The sequence below is a fragment of the Pteropus vampyrus genome, unplaced genomic scaffold (assembly GCF_000151845.1).
Source record: "Pteropus vampyrus isolate Shadow unplaced genomic scaffold, Pvam_2.0 Scaffold676, whole genome shotgun sequence".
Classification (NCBI taxonomy): domain Eukaryota; kingdom Metazoa; phylum Chordata; class Mammalia; order Chiroptera; family Pteropodidae; genus Pteropus; species Pteropus vampyrus.
The window spans coordinates 48,937-58,504 of record NW_011889457.1 but is presented as its reverse complement, the minus strand read 5'-3'; the positions used below and the strand labels follow the sequence as shown (position 1 = coordinate 58,504).

Here is a 9,568-nt window from a genome sequence, read left to right as displayed (position 1 = left end):
AAGCGGCCCGCGTGCCTTGGGGTCCTTCCACGCACGACCCCTAACTGTCGTCACCAGACCCCTCCCCCCACGACCCTCTGCCGCACACGCCCGCCGGGGCCACGACACGGCTCGTGTACTCCAGGCGCATTTTGAAACGAGTGCCCGTTGCCCCACGCATGATGGGAGAGAGTGCGCGCGCCAGGCCAGGGCCGCCGAAGGTGGACAGTGTCCCCTGGAAGGGACAGACCCCACACGGCTGGCGTCTTCACGGAAACCAGTACGTGAAGCCGAGCAGTGACCACGAAAAAGCACAGCAATCGCTACGAAGCAAGATGTCTCGGAGCCTCCGGCCAAGGCCAGCTGTCCTCCAGGCCACACGCGGGGTGACGCGCGATGTGCGGCATGTTTCCCGCCTGCGGCGTCTTCACTGGGTCAAAGCGAGGGCCTGACGCAAACGGCACGGTGTCAAGCGGAAGCGAGGTCTGACACTCGAGCGCCACTCCGCGGAGACGCCGGCAGCCCGACCCAGGTCGCCACGCGGCCACACGCCTCCGGCGCACGAGCTAGAAGTGGTCGATCAGGACAGAAACACAGTTTGCTCCGACAAGGTAATTTGGGTCTCCAGGAAGACACTTGTTTTGCCAGGTTTTAGGGTCACCTATGAGAGAGAAAAGTTCACGTCATTTAGTCGGGCAAACTGCCAGCCGCGATGCCTCGCGACCCCAAGGAAACATAAACACGTGCGTTTCGATACGCGTTTCTTCTACATCTCCAGCATGTCGCCCCACGCCGGGCCTCTAAGTGCTGGACGAGCACCGGAATTAGCGGGGTGACCGCACCGCAGGGGATGGAAATGTCGAACCCCCACACGGGACACCTGGCACGAAGGTCACTCGTCTGAGCCTGCACACCGGCTAAGACACCAGAGTGCTCCGTTTCGGGGACGGACCCTGGACTCGGAGGACTCGAAGGCCTCGAAGGCGTTTCAGATTTCTCTTTTAGTACATTTTCACGTTCGTGCTTTTACAAACTGAGTAAAAGTCAGGGGCCACGGGTGCGGGGCGTCCCCGGGGCCCAATTCCACGTAGTGAACAGCACCCTCCTCCCGCTTTCGAGAGAGCGGAACCCGTCTAAGCTGACCGAGGGCTCATTTCTCGCTCCAGCCACAGACCGGCCAACGAAACCTGGAGGCTCTGCAGACCCTGCGTCCCGCGCGCCCATCCTCCGGCAGACTGGGCCCGCGCCCGGCCTGAGCCTGGCACGGAACCGCCCGGGGTGACTGAGCCCGAGGCAGCGCCGGGGCATCCGGGCCTTGCGGCTGGAGGTTGGGGCCCTGGCGGTGGGTGCTGAGCGAGAGGACGGCTGGGGTGGCCGGCTGTCTCTGTGGCCAAGGCTAAGGGACATTCGAAGCTGCCGACTTCTGCTTCCTGGACGGCAGCAGCCTTCAGCCGTGAGGGAGGGACGACGTTCACAGACGGTCCTGCTTGTCGCTACTGGCGCCTGCTGGGCAGAGGCCAGGGAGGCTGCTGAACGTCCCGCCACACACGCGACGGTCTCCATGACAGAGTTCCCCGCCGTGGTGAGAAATCCCGCCCGCAGAGGCCCCGCGTCGCCCGAGCAGTATCCGAGGGACGACGGGTTTGGCCGTTTCGCCCAAGTGGCCGGACCTGAGGGACACACCAGGGCCGGTGTGCACTCAGCACAGAGCCCGTTCTTCGGGCAGCAAGGCGGGGTGGGAACTCAGCGATCTTACATGGTTCTAACACACTAACTTTTTCTGGGATTAGGTCAGTAGTTACTGAAATCTACACGTGACTTTCTGCAGAGAGACTCAGAGAAGGAAAGCATCCTGCGGTCACACTGCCTCACGCAAAGGTGCAGCTCTGTCCTCGTGGACACACTTGAATTCACGTGGGAAAATGGGGTTTCACCCTGACAAATAACTCCTGTGGCATGAAGCAGCGGATGAGGAATGGAGAAGTCCCCTCTGCGTCGCGTGCCATCCAGGCACCATCACGTCAGGGCAGGGCGCCTGACTTCCCGGACACGTGTTCGCAGTGCAAGTCTAATAACGTTAATTCGTCGATTTGAAGTCGGCTAACAAAACGTTTCTCAGGGGAGGCCCTGAGAAAACGGCTTTAACGATTAGTGTGTTGAAATTAATGAACTCTTCCTAGAAGAGGGGTGCTTGTGACCTCGAGGAAACACGTTTCTCTGTGATGCGCCTTGCGTGGCACCGCAGTGTGCGCTCCTGACCCCTCACGCTGCACGGCTGGTTCACGCCGAGCTGAGCCGAAACGCACGGTGCGCACCGGGTTCCCACAAGCTCAGCGCCAGAACTACAGGCCCTGACTTTTCTCTCTGTCCGGTTCAGTTAGTGACCCGCGCACAAACACAGAACGTCCCCTCTGGTGATTGACTCAGTCACCCAATAGGAAAATGCAACGGAAGCTTTGAAATTATGATTTAAGAGCAAAAAGCCGTTTCAAATCGTGCGTGTGACAGAAGCGATTTAGGGTTCCGCACTGAGAGCCACACCAGGCCTGGGCGCGGTGGGAGGCCTCGTCCCTCGGGTGCCCTGGTGCGTCCGCTTCGTGGACTGAGGAGGAGTCCCCACACGAAGGGATCAGCCAACTTCGTGAGAAGATGTCCCACGTATGCAGGACAGCTTCGATGCCCTCACTGCATCTTAAACATTTTGACAGGACGGATGACGTCACTGGACACCAAGAAACAGTCCCCTCTGGCCCAGTCACGGCTGTTCAGAAGACAAACGTCTGTCTGCACTGTTCCCTGCTCGTTCGCAACGGACGCACCCCAGAGCAGCTCCGGAACACCGGAGGTGCCCGCGAGGCCACAGGGCGGGAGGCAGAGGTCTGACGGACAGCACGGGGAGCCCCCTCAGCCCGGGGACAATCAACGACAGCACCCAAAGACCCCGAAGGACAGAGTGAAGACAGCGTACCCGACGAGGAGTCGGATGATTTTAGAGCAAAAGACCAACCGTCAGGAGTCATGGACGCACAGTGTGGCAGGCGCAGCTCCACGGGCTTCAGGAACTTGAGGCCGTGGGGCCCGCACATCACCAGGGGGCTCAGCAGCGTCTCGCCTGTGGGGGAGGGGGCGGTCAGACGGCCGTCTTCCTTCAGGCCAGTTCTCCCCGCCCCCCATGATGGCCTTCAGCACCAAATGGGACCAGTCCCCCACACATGCCACGATTTAAGAAAAACACACCAGAAACCGATCTGCAGTTTTAAATTTCCTAGTAGCCACAATTGAAAAAAAAAGAGCAGGTAACATAAATTTTAATATTTATGTGACCCAATATACCCCCAAATTAGGCCCACACGTGACCAACACGCCGTCTTGGAAACTGGCATGTTTTACAGGGCGGCGCATGTCAACGCGGAACAGCCACGTTCAGTGCTGAGGCGGCGCGTGGCCGGCGGCTCCCGCAGCCAGGGCTCCCGCAGCCAGGGCTCCCGCAGCCAGGCGCCCTCCGCTGTGCCGTAGTAAGTGCCTGGCACTTGCGTTCCAACGCTGTGCTTGCCACAGACTTGGCTTACAGGCCTCGCCCCCACGATGCACGCTGGCGCCCCGCTGAAGCGTGCGCTCGGCTGGCTGAGGGGGACGGGCACGCAGCGCTGTACCGTGGGATCCGGGGACCGCGGCCGCCGCCAGGGGCGCGCAGGCATGCGGTCTAGTAGCCTCGACGGGCTCTACTCACCCTGCTGAGTGGCCACCAGTGCTGGGTCCGGGGTGCAGAGCACACGGCAGCTGCCCTGAGAGGCTGGTGGCCTCGTCAAGTGACAGACACAGAGCAGAAGCCTGACTGAGCGGGAGCTGCCTGTCCCCTCCCTAGAGGTGGAGGGTGACTGACTCTAGGACGGGTGTGCTGAGGGCACAGCCCGGCAGACAGGTGGAGGAACGCTCCGTGGTGACGGCCTGCCATGGTCAGAGTCACACCAGAAGGGATGCTGCCATGGGGAGGGTCTGGGAAGCTGCTGCCACCGCCACCCCCGATGGAGGGAACGTGCCGGGCGGCAGATGGCGGGCGGGGCGGCGAGGGCGGCTACCTTTCTCCTTGTCCAGGGGCGGCAGGATGCTGTTGTCCCGGCAGACCTTGAAGTAGATTTCCTGCTCCACGCCGTCGGGGATGGCTCCCTGGGGGATGATGATGCTGACGCCCGTCTCTATGGAGCTCAGTACCCCGCCATTGCTGCTGAACACGCCGCGGGCCGTGGCCACCACGGTGTGCCCGTCCTCCTCGGCGTCCTCGTCCACAGCTGAGGGACTGAGCACAGACACGCTGTGAGCGAGCCGCGCCACGCATCCGCCCACCACCTCACTGTTCACTCGACCACCGCAGTTCAGTCTGCACGTCCACAAACCCGGTGTCTGAAACCTGAGGGCAAGTCGGGGTTCAGTCGGCAGCACCCCCTTTCCTTCCGCCGAGACGTGAGGCGGTGGTGCACCTCACCGCTGGGGGCGCCCCGGCCTGGTGAAAGCACGTGGGCGCTGCAGCCCCCAGGACGGTGGGCGCACACGCCGCCCCCCTTCTCGCTCCCTGCTGTTAGAGGCGAGGCTTCCCTGTTCCGCGAGGTAGTGAGGCCTTTGGAGGGGGCACAGCCCAGACACCCAGGAGGGAGATGGGGCGTTGACTTGGCTCGACAGCTGCTTCCATTATGGAAGCATCGAGGCCTCTGGAAGCAAAATTTTGAGCCAAGGCCTAAAAGCGAGCGGGGAGCTGGGCCGACAAAATGAAGCCTGTGGAGGGTGGAGGGTGGGGCGGCCACACTCCTGGGGACGGGCACAGTGACAGACGGGACAGCTGGGCGGGGGAGGTGGCGGCTCTTGGGGGTGGGGGCGGCCCGCGGGGCCTCGGGCCCCGGGAGTGCTGCCAGCACGGGGCTTGGAAAGGGCGGTGGACCTGGGCCCACTCTGCCCGCCGCCCTGCCCGGCCCCGCTCACACTGACTTAAAAGGCGCCGCTGACGTTGACACGCCCTGGGAGGTCCCTATGTCTTCCCTTTTTAACATCACTGCTGAACACACAGCGGACGGGGACCACAGATGCTCGTGCTTCGAGGGCCTCTCCAACGTCCCTCACCAGTGGAAAGTCAGAGGTTACGGGAAGCCATGGCTGGCTGAGTACGGGCTGAGGGCGGATGGCCAGGGCCTGACCGAGGCCCCCTCACCCTGCCTGTGTGACCCTGAGCAAACCGCAACGTCACTCAAGTGCATTCTCGGGACACTGGGGACGACGACATCCGCCTAGCACACGTGACTGTCATCTGACTGACGCCACGTCGTGCCTTCTGCGTTCATGGGAGCGAGACTTCGGACGGCACGGCTCAGAGTGTGAGTCAAAGTGATCACACAGACCACAGGCCCAGCGACGGGCAGAGGCCTCACCTCACCGGGACGGCTCTGGGCACCGCGCCGACGTTGTTCGCTTGGTACCTGGGCTTCTCCGCCCGGACGGAGAACGTCTCGACGCCACTGTCGAACTCCAGCGGCTGTGCCGAGCCGTGCGCTTTCCCCAGCGTTTTCGGAGACATGGGGACTTTGGAAGACACGTCGGGTTTGGGCACGGGTTCACTTGGCAGAAGGCTGTGACTGAACTTCGGGCTGTCGAACTTGCGTTCGAACGGCCGCGCGGCCGCGGTGTAGGGCTTCGGGGTGAAGCGGCTGTAGGCCGGCGCGCCCGTTCTCGGCGCCTGCTCGGCCCCGCCGGCCGCCGCTCTGTCCGGGAAGCTCCTCTGCGGGTGGAAAGCGGCCTGCGCAGCGTCGTCCCGGCTCGGCGCCCTGAAAGCTGCGGGCTTGCTCGGAGGCGGAGGGGCGTCTGGCTTGGACGCCAGGGAATTCTGGAAATCCAAGGACAGTGCATTACCTGAAACACACACAAACGCGAGCGTTTACGGCCGCGAGAAAGACGCCCGCGCGCCCCTGGGGCGTCTGTCCCGTCTCAGCTCGTCCTGGCGCCGCAGCTGAGGCCTCGTTCAGGGCCCCGTTCAGGGTGGCCACGGTCGGGGGTGGCTCCCGGACCCCGGGCTGTGTGTGGCGCTGAGGGGCCCGCGGTGGCATGGACGCGTGTGCTGCTATCCGCGTACCTGCTGCCCCGGTGGCCTCCACGGCGTCAGAGACCCCTCTCCAACTCCATGCCGAGTTAGAAACAAAACGAGCACAAGGCCAGCACCACACTCGCCATGATGAAGTCAAAAAAAGCCACAGCCTGGGAGAAGCTACTGACGACATGTATGATTGATGAAGAATTAGGATCCAAAGCCTCACGGGACACCCACGCCCTGGACGGGACCCGACAGGGAGACAGGCGAGGGCTCGGACGGCGGCGGTGGAGCGAGAGGGGAGTGCGGGCCACCCTGCAGGGACGCGCGCGGCCTCGCCGTGCGTCAGCGAAATGCAAACCCCGCGCACGCGGAGCACGCATGCCAGCTCTCACGCAGTCGCTCAGCGGTTCGGTGACGCCGAGTGTCGGCGAAGATGGGGAACGAGGACCCCACGCCCTGCCGGTGATGGAGTAAAACCGCCCGACTGCTCTGAGGTGATTAAGGAAAAAAAATGCCACGTGCTGTGCAAACTCTTTCAGAAAAGAAAAAAAGAGAACGCGTCCTCTCTTTTGTGAACTGGCACCACCCTGACTAATACAAACCAGACGACGACATACCAGGAAACGAAAATCACAAACCCGAACTCCTTGTGGACACGATCACGTAAGCTACTACGTTAACAGAATCGAGGGGAAAATGTCTTAGGAGCATCTTAGTATGTGCAGAAAAAGCATCTGCCGAAATGGTTTCAGACCAGGAACAGAAGGGAACGTCCTCAACGCGGTATCAGGCAGCTACGGGAAACCAGAGACCAAGCCGACGGCGTCGGGGGGACGCTGCACCTTCCTCCCCGAGGCGGGGCGGCAGCAGAGACGCGCGCCGGCACCGCTCCTGCGCATTTACCGGACGTCCCAGCCCGTGAGAAAGGCGAGAAAAAGGACGAAAAGCCTAAGAACTGGAACGCGAGAGTCAAAACGCTCTTTATCTGAGGACGAGACAGCGTGGAAAATGCAGATGTGCGTCTCGTCCGTCTGCGGGGGCTCGGCCTGGACTCCGCCCCACGCGCGGCGGCCGGAGGCGCCAGCTCGCAGCCGCCAGCGGCCCGGGCGAGGGTGAGTGTGGCGCGCTCGTGGGGGAAACACACAGCTTATTACTCTTTTTTTGAAACGGCCAAATAAACTGGGTCTCGGGAGGTGGAGGGAACGGTGTCCCTTTCAAGGAGCTTGATGAAAGGCAGAGACGTGACAGCAGCGTGACAGGCCCTGTGGGAGGGAGAGGCTCACGTGTGAGACGGGAAGGCGGGAGGGGAGCTGGGCCAGGGGCTGGGAAGAGGGTCGGCGTGGGTCAGGGGAGGACGGTCCCTGCTCAGAGAGAGGAAGGGGACAATGTGGGTGGAAATGCAGGGAGACGCGGCCCTGAAAGCGAACGGCGGACCCGCACGTTAGCCACCTCGCTGCGATCTTGCCAGGGACAATAAACGCCAAAGGCGAGGTGCTGAGGGACACACGAAACGTCACACTAGCGCTTCTGTGTCCGTGTGTGACGAAGAAACGTGAGAATTATTAAAAACCATCATTCAACCATTTAGATGCAGACAGACTGGTAAACGACTATACTTCTAGAAACTGAGCTACGTTAATAAAACAGATTAAAATTTAGCTGATAGGTTTGTCCAACATAATGGTCAGAGTCATGAAAACAGGTGATGTATTTTTAAAGAAATCCTTAGTTCTCACCGTTTCTAGCCTAAGAGTTTCAAGTATGTGTTTCCCGTACAAAAAACCATTTTGCTTAGAACCTTTCGGAGTATCACTATGAGTCGCCACCTCCCGCTTCTGCGTCCTACCTTCGCCATGGGCCCCCCTGGCGTGGGCGTGGAGGGCGAGCGAAGAGGCAGAGCCGGGCTGCGGCGTCTGGGTGTACTGGGCGGGCAACGGAGGTGGGGGCGGTGTGGCCTGCACGGGGTCATAGCGCTTCTCGCCAAACGACCTGTCCACGGCATCGGCTTCAGTAGACTTTCCCCTGTGAGAAAATGAAGAAAACGCCAACACCTGAAAATATGGATTCGCATTTACAAGTATTCATTCCTCTAAGTATCCTCGTGTTTTTTTTAAAAAATCTAGAAATTATACAGTTTCTTAAGAATTACAGGTAGTTACTCTTCCAAAATGTACAAACAAATCCAACCATTCATCAGCACGAGAATGTAGAGACGGCACAAGAACTTTAAGAATGTCAGCAAAACATCCAGAAGGTGGCACCAAAGGCAGATGAAATTCTGGGTATACTTATAGTACTTAATTGTGTTGTGGCACAAAGCTTTGGCTTCTGGCACACTCGGAGCAGCCCGAGAACCGATGTCAGAGACAGGTGAGCAGAGTTCTCGGTGAAGGGCTGGACAGTAAGCGTTTTCGGCTTTGGGGCCACGCGGTCTGTCACGCCCTGCTCACAGCAGCCACAGGCAGCGTGTCAACGAATGAACGTGGCTGTGTTCCAGAACACAGAGAAACCGACGTCTTTTAGTTTCAAATTTGCCCTCGATGTACCAGATCCATTTTTTTAACCAGCTCTAGAGGAATCATTGCTTAATTTCACGGGGCTCATTTAAGTTGTGCCATGCGTGCTTCTTTTTCAGGTTGCCAATTGTCCACACGTCACACACAAAAGCCACACAAAAGAAGCCTTTTAAATACACCCATAATTGCAACGCTGCCATCCAAACCTTGCAGAGCGCCAAAGCGGCACTGGCTTTACGTGCACGGAAGCGGACAGGGACACGTGGAACGCACGTCGCGGGAGACTTCCGCTGAAGGCGGCCAGTTTTCTCGTCAGCTCTAAAGCTGCGGTCTTCTCTTGCTCTCTGGCATTGAGACTGGAAGTGCACGTAATGCCAGTGACACAGCGAGGGACACCTTATGGGACAGCCTGACACGGACGCCGGTCTTACCACTTGACGTTCCTTTTCAAGAAGTCATAGCTAGTGTAAGAGCCAAGACATCTAGGTGATGGCAAAGCAAGCGCAATAGAGAAACGAAAGAAAACGGTCAATCTAACCAAGAAATTTGCAGCAAACGCAACTCAAATGTCATTTTAAAACATCGACCCCAAAAGACGCATCCGCTATTTCAAAACAACTGGATCCATAAAAAACACATCGCGGACCCTCGTCGGGCCTGGGGAACGTGCGGGAAGGTAACCCTGGACGTACCCTGGTCAGGCGCGCTCCCGCTCACCCTCTCACTGGGGCGGGAGCGAGCAGCACACGTCCGAGCCTTCCCCGCACCCCGCTGCCCCTCCGCTGTGCTGTTCGAGGGGAGCCCAGGCAGGAAGCAGACGAAGCGGCAGGACAGGGAGCAGCAGCAGTCCCGAGGGTGAAGGGAACAGTCCACGAAAAGCAGCAGGCAGAAGAACCCGCGTCAGGCCCAGCAGGGAGCGCGGCGACGTGCACCGCGCCACCGCCGCGCTGACCCCGGCGGGCGGGGCTGAGCCTGCGCGTGGAAAACGCACCCCTCGGGA

The 9,568-nt window shown here is 60.1% G+C and overlaps 1 protein-coding gene across 1 annotated transcript in view; it reads right to left on the bottom strand.

Moving 5' to 3' along the window:
* Positions 1-6: 6 nt before the first annotated feature.
* Positions 7-9,568, bottom strand: part of TJP1 (tight junction protein 1) — a 51,406-nt gene continuing 41,844 nt past the window's right edge. The window contains exons 20-25 of the mRNA XM_023526025.1: positions 8,807-8,924; positions 7,899-8,130; positions 5,397-5,874; positions 4,059-4,276; positions 2,987-3,091; positions 7-640 (exon numbers count right to left, since the gene is read on the bottom strand). Of these exons, the coding sequence (XP_023381793.1) occupies positions 546-640; positions 2,987-3,091; positions 4,059-4,276; positions 5,397-5,874; positions 7,899-8,130; positions 8,807-8,924 (1,246 nt within the window). The 3' untranslated portion in view covers positions 7-545. The remainder of the gene's footprint in view (positions 641-2,986; positions 3,092-4,058; positions 4,277-5,396; positions 5,875-7,898; positions 8,131-8,806; positions 8,925-9,568) is intronic.